At 46.6% G+C, this 19,246-nt stretch overlaps 1 protein-coding gene across 1 annotated transcript in view; it reads right to left on the bottom strand.

The window, feature by feature from the left end:
- Positions 1–4,732: 4,732 nt before the first annotated feature.
- UNC45B (unc-45 myosin chaperone B) overlaps positions 4,733–19,246 on the bottom strand; it is a 29,884-nt gene continuing 15,370 nt past the window's right edge. Inside the window, exons 10-19 of the mRNA XM_044994235.1 lie at positions 19,104–19,198; positions 17,669–17,810; positions 17,070–17,210; positions 16,105–16,232; positions 15,139–15,205; positions 12,561–12,674; positions 12,342–12,457; positions 8,311–8,428; positions 7,254–7,409; positions 4,733–5,529 (exon numbers count right to left, since the gene is read on the bottom strand). Of these exons, the coding sequence (XP_044850170.1) occupies positions 5,263–5,529; positions 7,254–7,409; positions 8,311–8,428; positions 12,342–12,457; positions 12,561–12,674; positions 15,139–15,205; positions 16,105–16,232; positions 17,070–17,210; positions 17,669–17,810; positions 19,104–19,198 (1,344 nt within the window). The 3' untranslated portion in view covers positions 4,733–5,262. The remainder of the gene's footprint in view (positions 5,530–7,253; positions 7,410–8,310; positions 8,429–12,341; positions 12,458–12,560; positions 12,675–15,138; positions 15,206–16,104; positions 16,233–17,069; positions 17,211–17,668; positions 17,811–19,103; positions 19,199–19,246) is intronic.

Raw genomic sequence — 19,246 nt, 5'->3', positions numbered from 1 at the left:
TAGTATACAGAAGACCCCACATACATCATACTGCTCTGACTCCACCAGTTTTTCTTTGGGGGAATTTTAGAATAGGCAATTTTGTCCTGATCCAATCAAATAATTGGCATGGGGGGAAAATCAGGCCCATTCTATATTCTGGGAGGTATTTAATCAAAGTGCCTAAAAGCTGATACAAAAAGTTAAAAAAAAGAAATCAAATAGAGTTACCGGTGTTAAAAACAGACAAATCAGCACCATCTGGGACAGAACAAGGGACACTGTTCAGACATCTTGAGGGTGCTGCAATTCATACAGAAATTATTTACCACAGTCCCATGCAAAACCTGCCACTGCAAATCATCTGACTGTTTAGAGAGAAGGAACTTACACAGCAATCTCCGGGCTGGGAACATTGAATCACCCAGGGACCCAGGAACTATCAGGGAAGGAAAATGCTGCATCTTAACACAAACATCATAGAGCTACTTTCTTTTCTGACCATACGAATGGCTACTAACCCTTCCAGGACAAGCAACCCACCTGGTTGCAGAGCTTGCCCACAGAAGAGGAAACAACCAAAAAAAGGAAAATGCAGAACAGACAGGTCCTGTGAAAGTCCTCTGCTGATACTGCGTGGCTGAGCAGAATCAATCGGGTGGAACAGCTTGGTCAAAATAGAAGGCAAGATCCTATAGGAGAGGCCACTGGAGAGGAAAGGGGGCTAAGAACATCTCCTCTAGATGCCACAGACTGGAATACGCCTGGTCCACCACCACAATTGCCAGGCATTAACAAGGCGATGATAAAACATAGGCCAGACCATGCTCTGTAACTGACCCTCGCCAGCAAAAACAAATGAAAGTCAAACCCCATCCCCATAACACAGGAGAGAAAACGAGCGAGCTCCGGGCTACAGCGGTTTTAGGATACAGCAGCCAGGGGCGGCTCTATGTTTTTTGCCACCCCAAGCACGGCAGGCAGGCGGCTTTCAGTGGCGTGCCTGCAGGCGGTCCGTCGGTCATGCAGATTCGGCGGCGTGCCTGTGGGAGGTCCACTGGTGCCCCGTCATTGGCGTCCCCGCCACCGAAGCCGTGGGACCGGCAGACCTCCCTCAGGCGCGCTGCTGAAAGCCGCCTGCCTGCCTCCCTCACAGCAACTGGCAGGCCGCCCCCTGCGACTTGCCGCCCCAGGCACGCACTTGCTGCGCTGGTGCCTGGAGCCGCCCCTAACAGCAGCCATTGAGAACAGGCTGGAGGTGAAAGGTTGCCAACCTACCGATCAGGTTCATCAGCCCCTGCCCCTGCCTCCCAATCTAATTACAAATAACAGAGGTAAGGAGCAACCACTCACCCAGACATCTTTGCCGGCAAGTCCTACCGCTGATCCTAGGCTCTACCCTCTAGCATCCTTTGGAAAGATACAAATAGAACAGGAAGGTGCTGGCGAGCATAACAGATCTTGCTCAAAATACACAGTTAAAAGTTCCAAACTCCAGTACACGTAGTTCCCTACAAGGGTGTGACTCTAGGTACAGCCATGTAATGGGTTCCTTTTATTTTATCCTTTCACCCGTTTTCTTGTGCAGGAGTAAGTCCTAGTGATTTATGCATTTGCAATACCATAAGGCAAGCAACAGCTCCTGGAAACTGATGTATTGCAGCAGAGCTTGCGTCAACTGGAACTTGCATTTGTTTATAGTATGAAATTTAATATGAATTGTGTCCAAATCCTCTTCCATTGTGCAGTACACGAAGAGCATCACGTTTCCTGCTGCAGCTACCCTGGCACCATTCACAGCTGTAATTTTTCACTGGCGCAGCTCCACCCACTGATAGCTATAGAGGAAACAGGAGTTGGGTTTATTTACCACTGGCTCATTCTAAATCCTACTTCTTCGTTCTCAGCATCTCCTAGATCAGGGGTCGGCAACCTTTCAGAAGTGCTGTGCCGAGTCTTCATTTATTCACTCTGATTTAAGGTTTCGCGTGCCAGTAATACATTTTAACGTATTTTAGAAGGTCTCTTTCTATAAGTCTATAATATATAACTAAACTATTGTTGTATGTAAAGTAAATGAGGTTTTTAAAATGTTTAAGAAGCTTCATTTAAAATTAAATTAAAATGCAGAGCCCCCCGGACCGGTGGCCAGGACCCGGGCAGTGTGAGTGCCACTGAAAATCAGATCGCGTGCCGCCTTCGGCACCCGTGCCATAGGTTGCCTACCCCTGTCCTAGATCCATCCTTTGTTATATTCTGTCTCGATTACCGCAACGCACTCTTTGCTCTCCCGAGTGCACGCGTTGCTCCCCTTCAGTCCATACAAAATGCTGCCACTGAACTGTTCTTCACCTTGAAGATCTCGTAACGCCTCTCTTTGATCGCTTCATTGATTTCCCGTTCGATAGAACATCAAATTCAGCCTCTTGTCACCCCTTCAAAGCTCTCCATAGCTGCCTGCTTCTCTTCCTTTGCCAGGCTCTACCTTGCCCTTGTCCCTCTGCCTGGCCAGTGCTCCCAACCTCGTCCGCCTGTTTGTCAGATTCTCACACAATCCCCTCTGTGCCTTCTCCCACGCCGGCCCTTTACACCGTGCATAAGTGTGGTATGATCTTATCTGCAAGGTTCCAACTCTGTTCACATTTAAGACCCGCTTCTGCCATGCTGCCTGTAATGAATCTTGCTGATTTGCATATAAATTAGCTGCAAAATCTATGCACTGAATGAGGCACAGGAGCAGTGGAAAAAAAGTCTGTTTCCATGATCATATCCTATCATGATGTGGGTGCACTCCTGGCCAGTCTGACTGCACCTGAGCAAAGCCGTGCACATAGAAAGCCTGAATATCTGAAGTATCAGAGGGGTAGCCGTGTTAGTCTGGTTCTGTAAAAGCAGCAAAGAATCCTGTGGCACCTTATAGACTTGCATCCGAAGAAGTGGGTATTCACCCACGAAAGCTCATGCTGAATATCTGAAGCAGAAGCATCCTCTTTAAAAGGTCCTGATGGACCACAGTCACCTGGTGGAGGTGAAGAACCTTCCCACACCGCTGCCTCATCAGGAGAGGAGGAGGAAGCCAAGGGAGGTTGCAGCAGACACTCCCCCAATTCTCCTAGAGAGAGGGATTCACCAGAGCCTCTTCTGGTTCGGCACCAAGCCCAGTACTGGGAAGAGCACAACAGTGAAGCGTTTTCTGCCATTTCTTTCTTTTGAGCAGCTCTATGGATCATAGGCACCCACTTGTGGGTGCTCCAGGGCTCAAGAATCCATTGAAAAAAATATAGCACGTGCTCGGTGCCCACAGGACCGGATTAATCCTGTGCGGGCCCTGGCGTCCGGATTGTGGCCCTGCCCCCTGGGCTCCCTATGCTGTGTCCTGAGACCCCTCCCCTGATCAGCCTCTTCTCCCTGAGGCCCTGCTTCCACTTGGCCTCTTCCCCCCCCCCCCCCCCCAACAGGCCCTGTCCACTGCTCACCCGAGGTGGGGTGGGGAGAGGAGCACCCACCAGCAAAAACAGAAGTCAGCACCTGTGCGATGGAGCATCTAATCTTAACTGCCTGCATTGTGCAAAAATGACTGCTCCCATCTCTCCTCTGCTGCTCTCCCCCCTCCCCCACCCCGCATCCCAGTCAGGCTGTTTTCTCTTCCCTTTTGCAAGGATCACTGTACCAGTCTTGCTTCTCCCACCCTTCACCCCAGCATTTGAATCACGCGGCTTCCTTCTCCTTTTCCATTCTGCAAGGACGACCTTCCCCTTCTCCTGCTCACCCGCCTGCATTCCAGGCAGGCGGTTTCCTTCTCTGTTTCACCAGTGCCCCGTCCCAGTCTCCTGTGGCCGTCATCACCCTCTTCATTTCTCTCATGTCGCTTCCTTGGCGCCAGCCTGGCAGCTCAGGGACCCTTTCCGGCTGCTCTCGGTGTCAGTGACCGAGCAGCCCCTTGGGAGGAGCGGTTATAGACCAATCTCACTCCGCGAGAGGAGAGGCAAGCCTGTCACACTCCATGGGACGCTTGGCAGGTCTGCCAACGGGGCATCTGCTGCTGCACTAGCAGTACATACTCCGTGCACATGGAGTCTTCAGAGATTATCGCTAGCGTCCGAACAAGCTCCACTGAACATATGCAATGACTTTCAGCAGGGGCTTGCCTGTTTATGGGACCAACCAAAGGCACCTCCCTGATGCTCACCCTATGCTCCTGCCATAGTAAAGAGTTCTCGTAACTCCAAGATTTGGAGCAGACACTTGCAAACAACGGCAAAGCAGCCTCCTTAAACAGTTGTAGTTTTTCCATAAGCAGCTCATATTCTCTGTTGCTTATAAATGACAGTGTTAAATACAGATGTCAGGGTCAGCTCCTCATAGAGTTTTCTCTTACCACCATTTCACATCCAGTATATTATCCTCCATACTTGGATTACTTTGGATAGAGAAAAGCGAGAACATATTTCTGCAAACCATAATTGCACTCAGTAGCATCTGTGCTTCAGGCACAGCAAGGTCGTGTCAGAGCAACCTCACTACCTTCACACGGTTGTGTGATGTCCCCGCACAGCCATCTGAACAGAACGGGCCATTTTTTGAAACATTTTACTGCAAGGTCAGAGCTGGTTTTTGTGCCATGTTTCTGAGATTCACTGCTTTGTAGATATAGTGGTAGGGTGACAGGCACTTACTAGAAAGGGTCTCAGGAATTACTCACTACTCACAAACGGAGATAATGCAACATTGAAGGAACCCACACAGAACAAAGTACAGAATTTATTAATGGAGAATCCACCCAATGTTCACACACTAAATATTTGCATTCCAGTCATACAAACATCAAATATTTTCAAAAAAACCCCCAAACTCCTTTATGAATGTGACGTGAGACAATTCAACTTTTCACCTCTGTTCTTCTAACATCACTGGGAACTGCTGAAATATAAAACGTGATTTTTTCCCCACCAAAAAAGTCTACTTGGAACCTCTATCTTGCCCTAAACTTCTGAGACATCCTGAACCAGCAGCAGTTGAATACATTGCATGGATTGATTCTTTTACGGTGGAACTTTGATGTGTTCATGGCTAGCAAGGCAATCCTGGCACTAAAGGTTGCAGTGTCTAGGAATTACTCAGATTTATTTTTCCCAGGCATAAAAACAAAGTAGACCCTGTGCTCAGCAAAGCCTTAGCAATTAAACTGAATTTCCTTCTGTGAATCCGGTAGATTTGCAGCCCTTCCATGGGCCTTCCCCTTCTGTTTGGTTTCTCTCGACAGGCTGCCATTGCCTTGGGGTCTCATGCCTGGGAGAAGGGTTTGATCAGCCCGTAGTCCATGCACTTCACAAGACACTCGCGAGCCACATTGATGACATGCTGTTTCTTGGAGTCATCTGCCTGTTTACCAACGAGTGTCAGGATCTCCAGCATCTCACTCTCCACCAGTTTCTTGGCCAGCTCCTGGTCTGCATTGATCAGGTTGTAAGCAACGACCAGCCCACGGTGCTGCACCTCCAGCTTTTCATGCAGGCAGAGCCTCTGCAGGATTTCCAGCCATTGGGTTGTCTGCAAGGAAGGAAAAGCTGTGAGTTTAAAAAAAAAATAGTCGTTTTTTTACAGCAGAGGAAATCATTGAAGGGCTCGGTTAGCTTGCCCCTAAGTGAGGCACTTTTCAAGGGGGTGAAAGTAGCAATTTAGGAAAAGGAGAATCTGATTCCAGTGCATGAAAACTGGTCTCTTAATTCCTAGACAAGTTGTCATCTGGGAGTGAGAACAGCCAGCAGCTTGCGTAACAAGCACTAAGTTCCCTTCCACGGTTTGTTTCTGAATCCTTAGCCCTTGCATGGTAAGGGCAGGCGCAGTGCTGACGGCGTGAAGGGCTTCCACAAACTGCTCTGGGGCTACCTGCTTCCGGCAGCACCTGCCCTCCCAGTCTGGCTGGGCTGTATCCACCTTTGTAATGCACCCCGAATCCAAGGTTTGGAGCCTGTTTTTTATTGTGTGGCAACCGTGAGGAGGTCAGAGTTTTGCATGGGTCCATCACAATGTAAAGCTAGCTGAAACGGGGGCTGTGGGGGGAGGAGGGTTTGATTTTTTAAAATAGGCTTTACTGTTGCAGCTGAGCATCTCATCTGTGCTAATGAATTTAGTCTCACTTCCAGACTTCAGAGGGGTTGAGTTAGCCCAGTTTTACAAAAGTCGGGCCGGGTTTAAAACCCAGGGTTTGGGGCATAGCCTTGAAGAAGAGAAATTAAAGCCTCCAGGAAACGAAGAGGCACTTGATAGGGGTGTGTGTGTGTGTGTGTGTGTGTGTGTGTGTCGTCAAGGATGCCCCAACCACGAAAGGAGGAGGGGCAGCCCCTGTAGAATACATACAAATTGTGTGCAGGGAAGTAACAAATCAAAATAAAATACGTTAACTACAAAAACAGCAACTTGGTTGAGAAGGAACTGTAGGTACAGTGGGTCCACCCTGCCTTATATACATCATAGGTTGGCTTGGAAGGACTAGATTGTTATCAGTAAACACTGGTAAACGTTGATTTCACTGCACGCACACAGATTTTTAAAAATATTCCCATTGCTAGTAATCAAACTGCACAGCTAGGTAAAGAAAAATGTTGCTTGAGAACTGAAGCATTTGTCAACATCACATGTCAAAATACACAAATCAAATAGCCGGACATCAATGTGTGTTTTAACGGTAATAGAGCTTTAAACTTTTTGAATCGCAGCATCTGCTGGCATGAATGTCGTCTGACCTTCCCAACAATTTCCTACAGCAGCCAACATTTGAACCAATAAAAATGGGGAAAAAATTAAAAACAACCATCAAAATTACCCACTGAAATGATAAATAAAAATGGAATCCTAACTGTAATGATCCTGGGGTTACACCAGCCATAGGTTTTGGACATGAGAGTGTACAGGGTGCAGCGACAGACCCTGCTATCTCAAGTCTCCAACCAGAGTTTCTTGGGCACACATAGGTGAAAAAGGCTGTTTTAATCCTTGGAAACATTAACGTGGGAAGAATCTGGGGCAGGGAGTTTCGAATCAGCTTTAGTAGGTCACTCCCTGTTGGAAGTCACTAAATTAGACAGTTAGCTTAAACATACATAGCTTTATGCTCCAATTTATTTGCTTTCCCTAGGATTTCGCACAGATACTTAAGTTTGTCGCTGTAGAAGTTGTTTAAAATCCTTTCATCAGAATTTTACAACATACCCAGGCTGCCTTTGAGCATTTGACACTATTTAGTGTTAAGGGCATCAGATTTTTCTTCTTACCACTTGGGTCATTTTATGGCAGAGCTTCTTGTGTGCTGCTGTGAGCATGGCCAGGGCTCCTGCCGCTGCATTCTGGACCTTCACGTCGTCCTCGCCACACAGTAACACGATCAGCTTGAGTCGGTCGTTTCCATCGGCTACAAATCTCTCTTGAACCTCAACAGAACGAAATGCAAAAATGGGGAGTGAGTTGCCAGGCTTATGGGATTCACACTGGAGTGGCAGTTTCACAAACTGTCGGATATAAATACGTAATAGAAAACACGTATTAAAGTATCTAGTACAGGGGTTGGCACCCTTTCAGAAATGGGGTGCCGAGTCTTCATTCATTCACTCTAATTTAAGGTTTTGCGTGCCGGTAATACATTTTAATGTTTTTAGAAGGTCTCTTTCTCTAAGTCTATAATATATAACTAAACGATGGTTGTATGTAAAGTAAATAAGGTTTTAAAAATGTTTAAGAAGCTTCATTTCAAATTAAATTAAAATGCAGAGCCTCCTGGACTGGTGGCCAGGACCCGGGCAGTGTGAGTGCCACTGAAAATCAGCTTGCGTGCCGAACCTTGATCTAGGAACTGCCATATTACACCAGACCAGTGGTCCATTGAAGTCTGGTATCCTGTCTCAAACAGTGGCCAGCTCCAGATGTTTCAGAGGAAGGTGGCAGGAGCCCCACAGTGGGGAAATGTGGGGTAACCCGTTCCCCAATGAGCATCAGCTTAATCCCTAAGAGAGGCTTGTTTAAGCCTCGATGCAGGACGGTTTAGATCCTTTCCAAAACATTTTTCAGCATTAACTATTATTCTTGTTACCCATCTAAAGAGCCAATCCCTCTTTGACTCTTTCCAAGTTCCTGGCCTCCCCCATTCTGTGGCAATGCGTTCCACAGTCTAATTACATGCTGAGCGAAAAAGTTTGAGATTTGAATTTGACACCTGTCAGTTTCACTGAATGTCCTTGTTCTTATGTTAGGAGACCAGAAGTTCCCAATCTACCTTCTCGATGCCATTCAAAAAGCAGTGCATCAAGCTGTGCTGCAAGAGGCCCCAGTGGTTACCTCTTTGTTGACAACCAGGTTGCACATGCACTCTGTCGCTGCCTGGCGGAGCTGGTCGTGGTTCTCAAACATGTAGTTCTCAATGTCTGGTAGGGCTTTCTCTTTGATGATCTTCAGCCTGAATTAAGGGCAGCAAAAAAGATATGGTCACAGCATGTGCAACAATGTGCTTGCCATGAAATATTAGCCAGCAGGCAGAGGAGGCAGGGAAAGCCTTTAAAAACAAGCTGTCTCATCTAAGCCATGAAACTTTTTATCACTAGTTTAAAAAGTCATTCCTTCAGCCATCCCTTCATAAGAACAGTCATACGGGGTCAGACCAAAGGTCCAGCTAGCCCGGTATCCTGTCTTCCGACAGTGGCCAATGCCAGGTGCCCCAGAGGGAATGAAGAGAAGGTGATCCATCCCCTGTGGTCCGTTCCCAGATTCTGGCAAACAGAGGCTAGGGACACCATCCCTGCCCAGCCTGGCTAATAGCCATTGATGGACCTATCCTCCATTAATTTAATTTATCTACCCCTTCCTTCTTATAACAGGAGTCATTGTCAGGTCACTTCAGTGCCAATCATGCAGGAAGATTTATCTTGATTACATATTGTTCTAGTAGTGTAACACCTTCTGATCTTTAGCTGTTGGGTAAACAGTCAGAACCCCATTTTCTTTCTATTACTTTACACCTTGCTAATGCCCTGTGTTTAGAGATGTAATGTGTCTTCGTGAAAAATGCTCCGTGCTGCGTAGGATTGGAGTTCAAAGTCCCCTTTGCAGAGCTGGAGAGGAGACTACTGTAGCTGTTCATCAGAGACTACCCTGAAGTTCTGCGTGAGTTCAAATTGAACGAATACAATTAAACCTGTAGATCTCAGCAATTGCTCATCTTCCCAATAAAATGAACAAGCTAGTGCAAAGACAAGCCAATAATGGGGGAAATGATTGACTGATCAGGCACTGGGACAGGCCATCCTCTTCAGGATGGGAGAGAAGTGTAGGGTATTCCTTATCATCAGGGCTTCTGCTTTTCAGGGTTTAGTTTTAGTAATCTGAGTTTTATGTAGATGTCCAAATATCAGTGGTTTTCAGGGCTCTCTTGGATAATGAGAAGATTTTTTTCAGGTGCTTCCCAAAATCCTTGTGCAACTAGGACTTGCTTTAATTTTTATTATATGTATAGAAACAACTTAAGCTAACATGTAAGCTTTGTATCTTTGTTATTGAACCCTGGTATAGCATTGATTGCGTGTGTTCACTAGTTCCCTTTAACATAGTACCGTTTCAAATGTTAAAGCACACTAGGGAACCTTTAGTGCACACCAGCAGGATCTACATGGATCAATTAATGCACAACACCTTAGTGCGCTTTAGAAATCAGACCCCCATAGTCCTCTTTACTGCTCTGCGTAGATGAGCCCTTAGATACAAACCAGGAAGTGGGAACATAACCTATATAGACAGACTGCATTGGGAAAGAGGTGACGTCAACATGAATTGACTCATCTTTTCCGGTGTTTATTGGATAGACATCACGTGGGGTTTATTGGCCGAAACCTAAAATCAGAAGCCCTCCTTCTAATTGAATTTTTTTGTCCCTGAACTTTGCCAGTTGACCATGAAAGCGCATTCAGAAGGGAGCAGGTGCTTGCCACATCAGTTTGCCCTGACAGAAGCCTGATCTGCAGATCCCTTAATTTCTTTTAAGGATTTTTGTTTTTCAACCTGTTCTATTCCACGCAGCTACACATCACGCAAACACACCCTCAAGTGAAGCCGTATGGATACACTTGTGTTCCATTGTCCTGGCCTTTCCTTCAGATACGCAAGTATGTCTCCATGTTCTTGCTGCTCCGCTTACACCTCCCCTAATCTTAAAGGAACAGTACTTCAGACTTCTCCTTTCCTCCTCGAAATAAATTCAAACACAAAAACAAAAGGTTGGGGTAGCAGGAGGGTGGTGAGACCTGTTGTGATCATTGGGCCTACACATTTACCTTAATTTTGAGCTCAACTGTGAGAAAGTTCATAAAGTGTGACAATAACCTGGAACAATAAATGTTGACAGGAAAAAGTGCGAAAGGCAGACAAAAACGAGTTTAGGGCAAACCCAAAGGCCCCCTGCTAGAACTCAAGGAGCATGTTAAGATCATGCCTGGTAAGCGAGAAAAGTGGGAATCAATAAACCAAAATTGGTGTGTCGAAAATTAGGCCTAATTGGTGAACAGAAAAACGAGGGTGCGGCTATTCCGTCAGCCACTCCCTTTTGGAATTCTTAAAAAAAGAAAAGACTTTTGAGGGAAATTAGCCGAGATGGATGGATGGAGCTACCACAAAGCTGGCTGAGGGGAAGGGGCGAGCATCACCATCATTGCGGCCAACCCTACTGTCTCCTGGGACCCCAGATCTTCTTCATCCTGATCCTGAAAGATGCCCTGGCCAGAGAGAAGGAGCCAGATGACACCACCACCTCCACGGGGCCCAGCTGAATCCCAATCACCCCCTGGGATGTGACACCTTGTTATTCCTCCCCCGCCTCCCCAAAGATTTTTTTCCTTCCCCACATAATTTCTTCTCTTTCCAATCACTCTCCTTTTGCCTTCTGTTTAATAAGAGTCTGGCTTGTCTGGCCAAGACTGCATATTTTGTAGCACTGCTATAAGCCTGTGACTAGAAAAAGGCAGCTAAAAGCAATGCCCTAAATAGCCCAATGCTGGTACAGCCCAATGCTGGAGTGGTTGATCAGACAATGTGCCGGGCCTGTGTTTCTCCAGCAGGGAGGTTGCGAGTGAGAGCCAACACCAGAGACAAAAGCTGTATTTTCTGTCCGTTCTGCTCTTTTCTCTTCCCTGTGGTGTGTGTGTGTCTGTCTTGTTTGATCTTAAAGGAAGTGGGATCGGACTTTAACAGCAGACACATTTCCAGCCCATGCAACTTCTTCTCTCCCCCCCCAGCACAGGACAGTTATTATCATTCTAGAGACACAAGGTGGCTGAGACAATATCTTATTATCTCATCCATCTTGTCTCACCAATATCCTGGGACCAGCACGACTACAACAACACTGCAAACATCTTAGAGGCCGTCAAACAAGTGCTTTTTTTCCTTCTCCTTAAAACTCTCTTCAGCTAAAGGAAAAGGGACAAGGGATGGTGTTAAAATTAATCCCTTATTTAATACTTTCCATTTTAAATGCTTTAACTACTTGTCTTTCTTTTCTGTATCTTTAACAACAGGTTAAAATAATGTTTACTGATGTATTTGTCATGGTACTAAGCAAGCTGACATCTCGGTATACCAAACAAACAGTTTAAAACTGTTTAATGTTGGACAGTGACAGGGTCACGTTAACATCTTTGACTCTTTGGGCCAACACATTCCATCTATGTTAATACAACAGACCACTGATTGTTTTACCGTAGGCCACAGAGTGTCAGAGGGCTAGAAATTTTGGCCACTGGTGACCAAGGGCTGCAAAGATTGGATGGCTCACGGGATTATTAAATTGAGGAGGACTATTTGAAGTGGTGGATAACCCAGGTATATTGACCAAACATGCCCTGAGAATTAGAGTGAGACATTAAACAGAATTCACCCTCTGCTGGTCTCATGTTGCTACTTGATGGAGGCATTGTGTCACAGTAGGAATCCAGCTCCTGGGATGGAACTGACTGGAGTTGGGTGAAAAAATGTCACCGAGATTTTCACATGAAGTGGCTTTGAGGAATTTAACTTTAAAAAAAAATTATATTCATATTTTTCAGTTTTCATAGAAAAACAATTTTTTAGCTTTTCAACAAAAACTCAAATTTCCTTAAAAAAATTTTTTTTTGATGAAGGTTAAACATTTTAATGGGGGGAAAAAAAATCTTCGAACACTTCACTAACCAACCACCAAGTCATTGGTCTGTGAGGGCCATTTCCTGAGTGATACTGATGTAACCTGAAAGGAGAGTCTGCTTTATCTCGACTTTTCTAAACCATTTCACAATCTGATTAAGTGGCAGTACGGGGGAAAAGGTGACAAAACCATTGTAACTTACCTGAGTTTGTCACTTCTTCCTGACAAGTTAGTGAGACCTAACAGAGCCTCATAATTCTGCAGCCCGTCTCTCTCTGTATTCAACAAGCTGACCAGCGGCCGGACCACCTCATACACCTAAGAGTAGGGAATATTGGATTGTCACTTTGGTTTCTGGATCTCTGTCCGTTTCCATTGGTTTATCACAAAAATACCTCAAGGGAAAATTGCATTTACTTACCCTCTCTCCTGGGAATGCTATGTCTGGATTGGAAATGGCAGCAATTTTGGCTAGAGCATGAGAAGCCTTCACTTTGCCGACATCTGTGCCTTCTAGTGCCAGAGGTATCAGGGCCTATTATACACAGCAAAGAACGGAGGCTTATGAAAAGATTTACAGTATTGTCTTTATTTTACTCGAGCTTATTACAGAAGAGTCAAGTTTTGTCCAAATAAACTCCGAATTGCAGAGCACATCGGATCTCATGCTTCTGTGTTGTCAAATACCCACACACGAGCCCACAGACTACTTCAGTTGCTATCAGCTACTATCATTGCTTCAATGGTGGCCTGCATGGGGCATGACTGAAGGGTCAGTGTTGCAGGAGCCCACTTCAAAGGACAACTTCTCTTGTGCAGTAGAACAGCATTCCTGGCTGATGCAGGAGCCAGCAGATATTAGAGGAAATCGTTCCTGAAGTGCCTAGTAGAGGCACCACCTTCTGGAGTTTATAGCACAGTACAGCATCAGCAAATGCCAACGTGCTCAACCTGTGATTGGACCCCATCAAGCATCGCTTTAGGAAACGTCATCTCTTAAGAGGATGCAAGAAAACAAAAGCCCCATCTCATTCAGCAAATCTGCTAGTAGTGCACTAAACGAGGCAGCTAGGTAGGGCAGATATTTGAATCCTGGATCACTTCTGTTTGGGGAGGGTTTGTATGTATATATTTAAAATATTGGGGAACGTGGCCTTCCTTTGAAGAAAGGCTGGTCTTGCAAAAAACAACAGTTACTAACCTTTCCATAACTTTGTTCGTCAAGTTGTGTTGCACATATACATTCCACTCCAGTGTTACCTGTCAGGGTAACCGAGTGCCCTCTGCTGCCTTGCACACAGGCATAAAGAGCTGAGCTGCCCCAAAGCCCCTCAGTTCCTTCCTACCGGAAAGTCTCAGAGAAGGGAAGGAGGGCAGGTTGTGAAAGGGACACGTGCAACACATCTTGAACAGCAGTTACAGTTTTTCGAGTGACTGCATGTGTCCTATTCCACTGTAGGTGACTCACAGGCAGTCCCATCTGGAGGTGGGTTTGGAGTCTGTTTGAACAGGGACTGGAAGACCACTCATCCAAATTTAACATGGTCTCAAGATTGTTGAGAGATTGCCTCTTGCTACGCTGGTGCATGACATGATGACCAGTTGCCGCTTTGCAAACATTCAATATGGACGTGCTAGCCAGAAAAGCCGCAGAGGTCACTGGGACCTAGTTGAACGACTGAACACTATTTGGTGGCTTCATGGTAGCCAACTGGTTACACAGTTGAATACAATTGCTTATCCACAACAAAATCCTTTGCATGGAAACAGGACTGCCCTTCATTCTGTCCGCAAATGCAATGAACGGTTGAGAGGAAGACCTGAAAGGTTTAGTCCATTCCAGATAAAACACTGAAGATCTAACATCCAAAGTATGTCATCTCTCCTTCCCTTTATTACCATGAGGTTTTGGGAAGGTGGTCGGTAAGAAAATTGCATACTTAATAGGAAAAATGGAGACCACTTTTGTAAGAAAACTTGGATGAGGACAAAGGTAGACTTTGTCTGCATAGAAATCCATATACGGAGGATCAGATGTTAGAGCCCTCAACTCCCCCACTCTCCTGGCTGATGTAATGGCTACTAAAAACGTTACCTTCATCAAAAGGTGCAACAGAGCAAGTCACTAGGGCTCAAGGTGGTGCGGGGGACTCAGCAGCTTTGTTAAGACTAGACTGAGGCTCCACGGTGAAACAGGGCTCTGTACCTGCAGGAACAGTCTGTCCAATCCCTTTAAAAATCTTATGGCCATCGGGTTGGAACAGACAGAACGGTTCTCCGCATGTGGGCGCAAGGCTGACATAGTCCTCAGGGATATTCTGATAGGCTAATCGCCAGGCCTTGTTGTTTCAAGGACAGGAGAGAGTCCAACATGTGCTGAACAGAAGCAAGATCAGGGAAAATCCCTTTTAGTTTGGACCAGATGCAAAATCTCTTCTATTTAGCCAGGCAAATACTTCCAGTTGGTCGTTTCCTATTATTCAGCAGCACGTCCTGAACTTCTCTAGAGCAGGACTCCTTTGCTGAAGTTCACTACAAAGCCTCCAGGCCACCAGGAGAAGGGCCTGAAGATTGGGGTGGAGGAGGCAGTGGTGATTCTGTGTGTGAAACAGAAGTGATGGGGCGGGGGGGGGGGGAGGGAGGCTCGTTAAGAGGTCCAAGAGCACCACTGGCGTAAGGGAAACACTCTCCGACAGTTGTGCGCTGGAGCGCAAGACACCTACAGTGGAACAGACACGTGCAATCACTCCAAGAAGAATTTAGTTTTCCTGCATGCTCAAGTTAAAAACCATAACCAGGAGGTCCACTTTCCCTTTTATCAAGGGGTTAAGGCTTCAGATCATTAGCAATGTGTATAATTAGTTTAGGCACCCCATTGCTCGTGTTATATGACAACAGTTCCCCACATATGCAAACCCAGATGGCTTGGAGTGGCTGAACATTGCTAATTGTGAGCATCTGTTTCAGAATATTCTAAAGGTGTAATGATAATCAGTTACCTTTCCACCACCTTGAGCTACAATGGTACCACGGTCCTTGGGATCCTCACACAAGGCAAGGAATACCCTGCAAAAAACCAGCATTGCTCAGTTAAACCGATCTGCAAAGAGACTCCATCCCACCTGTTCACTCTGGTATGATGCGAGTGGCTGACGTTCAGTGAATAGTACTAAATTCAGCAGGTATATTCACCAGTAATACCAAAGTTTTAATATAGTGCAATAACACTTAGGTTGGATATTAGGAAAAACTTTTTCACTAGGAGGGTGGTGAAGCACTGGAATGGGTTCCCTAGGGAGGTGCTGGAATCTCCTTCCTTAGAGGTTTTTAAGGTCAGGTTTGACAAAGCCCTGGCTGGGATGATTTAGTTGGGGTTGCTCCTGCTTTGAGCAGGGGGTTGGACTAGATACCTCCTGAGGTCCCTTCCAACCCTGATATTCTATGATTCTATCACCTAAATTAGAGAACTGTAACAGCTTCGATCCCCTTCAATTTCTCCCCATTCCATTAGATTTGTATAAAGTTTTGTAAGATTAGCAATTCAAACTGCAGCCTAGTGATAGATCGGCAATTAGTTTCAGGACCAACATTTAGATGTTTGTAAAAAACTCATTTTCCTCTGCTGCCACCTTTAGCTTTTATTAACCGACCTCAGTGGTGTGAATCCACAGCACGCAGTTTTCTTTTGACAGAATGTAAATTGCGCTTTGCGCGAAGAGCTTTAATGTGGCTCAGTGGTTAATACATTTGCAACCAAACCAGTTTATTCTGTGACTTGGAAGTTTAAGCCGCTTGGGCTTTAAACTGAGCTGTAAAATGCAGTGGAGCCCCCACATTAGGTTTTCAGTGAAGGTTTTCTCGTGTAAGACCATCTACAGTAATTACCCAAAGAGCTGCCCATGCAGTCTCAGTGCTAGATATGCTGCTTCTGCACCTCACTGTGTGTTTGAGTGAGGCAGGTATACCTGGCTAGCAGCTCCTTGGTCTGGTCCGTTAAGATGGCACTGTCAGCCTTCACCATACAGGCCAGGGCTGAAATGACACCAGCTTTCAGCAGCCGTTTCACTCGCTTCAAAACAAAGTCCTTCTTGTCCTGAAAGGGGCATTAAAAAAAGAATGAGCAGGGCTCCCATCAGAGTCTCTACAGCTACCACCCCACGTACTTAGGGCTTGTCTGCCCGAGCCCTTACTGCGGAGAGAGCCGGACTACGCAGCTTGGACTCGCAGTACCGTCCTGTAGGGACGCTGGCGCTGCGCACTAAGAGTTCTGCAGTATGCAGTAACTACTCCCGGTTTCCAATGGAGGTACAGCGCTGCTCTCGCTAGAGCTTTGACTGACCGGCACCCATGTCCACACAGGACGTTACTGCGGGGGCAAGCTGCCGTGGTGGACATTCGCGCCCCGGCTTGCTGCCTGGTAAGAGCCCGTCTCCTCAGGTAGGCAGGCAGCAGGACTCTAATGGACTGGGACTCAGGAGAGCTTGTTGCTGGTCCCATCTTTCCCACTGACCTGCCTCATGACCTGGGGCAAATCGCTTTCCTGTGCCTCGGTTTCCCCCTGCCCTTTGTTTTATGTGTTTAGCTTGTAAATTCTTCAGGACAAGAACTGACTTTATGGATGTACAGCCCCTAGCACAGTGGGGGTCCAGTCTCATTTTGAGGCCTTGAGGCATCTCTATAATGAAAAAAGCACTGCTTAAACTTTAAATATTCTGTATCTTCCTTTAGTCCCCGGGACATACAGCTCAACATGTAAAAACCTGAACGGCATGAGTTGGGCAACGTTACTATGTGGAGTCCATAGCTAAGCCTTCCCCTGAAGCAGCTGGGGATACAGCACTTCTCAGAAGGGTTGTTTTGGGGTTCTGGAATCCCCACCATCTGAGGAAAAGTAATAGGGGGTCGGTGGTCCTGGCTACAACCAACCTACCTTGGGGTGCTCCTCAGGCACATGCTGTTTGGAAAACTGCGCCAGCTGCACAAGCTCTGGGACCAGCTCTTTGACATCATAACTGTTGGTACAGTTCACCAGCGTGGAAGCCACAGAGTACAGGATAGTCTTGTCACTTGTCTACATGATAAATGGAAACAGTGAACTGGACTGGGATGTTGAGGGGACCACTGGTAGAGTGGCGTAGCGGCTGGAGAGGAATGTGGGGTTTAGGACTCTGTTTAGGATTCTGTTCTGGGTTTTATAGTGCAGCTTTGGGCAAGTTACTTGATATCTTTGCACTTAATTATCACCATGTTAAGGCTGTATAGATACTTATAAGCAATGCCGCAAGAGGTAAGTGACACACGGAGCATTCTGAAGGAAGATACTGTTCAGCTGGTGGATGACTGTTACCAGCCTGGTGGGACATTGGGAGGCATCATATCAATTTGTGAATGATGCTAATAAACACCCCCTCACTTTGTCACCTTCAAGGTTGCCCATCAAGATTATCAACCCAAGCAATGTTTGCAAGGCTGGAGGCAGAAGACGGGATTATTTTTGCTTGGCAAGGGGCTGTGGAGAGGAGACAATACCTTCGCTAATTCAAACATGGCTTCCAGGGCTGGCTTATCTTCCACAAAGTCATCTTTCACGTCTGCATCCAGGGTTAGGTATGCCAGACCTTCCACAGCCCACTTCCTGGTGCGGATGTCAATGCTGGTGCTGCACAGCCACCTGAACGAGACAAAAGCTCCATGAGAACAGATTTACAAGCGAGGAAGAGGCAAAACCCCTAAGGGTGCTGGGGAACTGTGCTTTATTTTTAATGGCATCTTCAGACCCCATGCAGCAGACTCCGAAAACCATAGATCCTAATGGTGAAAGTTATCTTTGGATACAAAGTTCCTCTAGGAAAGCTGGGTGGTGGTGGTGTACGTATGCATTTTATAAGAGAGACCTTTAATATATTATACCTTTTAGACAATACGATTATCTTCTTTGGTTTCTTAGCTGGTGAGTGAGTAACCAGATGGATTTTGATGCTAACAAAAGTGAACTAGGGACTGGCAAACAGAAAATGAGGTATAAGAGTTGTAGGCGTGTGTAGCAGGGTGGATTCCCTGCTCCGGGGTTTTTAAGGGGTTTAAAAGTGGCCTAGCAGGGCTTGAGAGCTGCTGCTCCAAAAAGCTGAGCTGATTGGGGAAGTAGCTGCAGCTGGGCCACACCCCAATCAGGCCACAGCTGGCCCCTATAAAAGGCTATGAGCCAGGAGCCCAGACAGTCTCTCTCTGGCTATAGAGAGAGATGGGCCTAGCTGCTGGGAAATAGGGACCAGGTACCTGAGTGAAGCAGGGCTGGGGACAGGCCAAGGAGCTGGGGAGCTCTGGCCTGGAAAGTCCCAGGCTGCGGCCTAGCAGTCGGCCAATAGGTACTGTGGGTTGCAGAGGGCAGCCCAGGGGTAGGACAAAGCAGCAGGTCCAAACACTCCTTGCCAGGGATGAGTTGGCTGATACTGCTGTCTGCCCCAGGGCATGGGGCTAGACAATGACTGGCAGTAGCCAAAAACTGAGGCAAGGTAGGGATAGAGGGTGAGGGTTCTCTAAGGAGGGGAGACCCAGAGAGAAAGGGGTTGCTGCTAGGGGGCAGCGCCCCAGGTAAAAGGGCACCGGGTCCAGGGAGGGACACGGGGGCCTACGAACAGGTGGATCACCAGCCTGCAGAGGGTGCTCCAGGGCTGGACTGAGCTAAATTCGCAGAGCAACCAGCAGGAGGCACCGTAGGGGTGAGTCGACCCGTTTACAGCATGGATACTTAAACATTTCCAGAAATGCTAGAAACCTCTGTTCAGTATCATCTAGATGTTATCAGTGACTCAGTGTTAGACAACTTTTTAGTCAATGGAGGGAAAGTACTATGTATCTGAGGACCTCTCCAGTAGAGAGGGTACTGAAAAATATTTTGGAAAGAAAGGAGTGGAACACAAGTAACAGGTGAAGAATTCCAAGAGCACCTTTCAGTTCTGCTTACTTTCGACACTGTTTTGCCAGCTTTTCTGTGGATCCCTCAGCAAATTGTCGCAAGCCATAGTCAGTGCCTCCGGCTGATCCCAGCTTGCAAAGACCCTGAGAAAGAGATTGAAAGGATACTATGTAACTAGATACAGGAATACG

The sequence above is a fragment of the Mauremys mutica genome, chromosome 19 (genome assembly GCF_020497125.1).
Source record: "Mauremys mutica isolate MM-2020 ecotype Southern chromosome 19, ASM2049712v1, whole genome shotgun sequence".
Taxonomy (NCBI): Eukaryota; Metazoa; Chordata; order Testudines; family Geoemydidae; genus Mauremys; species Mauremys mutica.
This window is presented reverse-complemented; position numbering and strand designations above follow the sequence as displayed.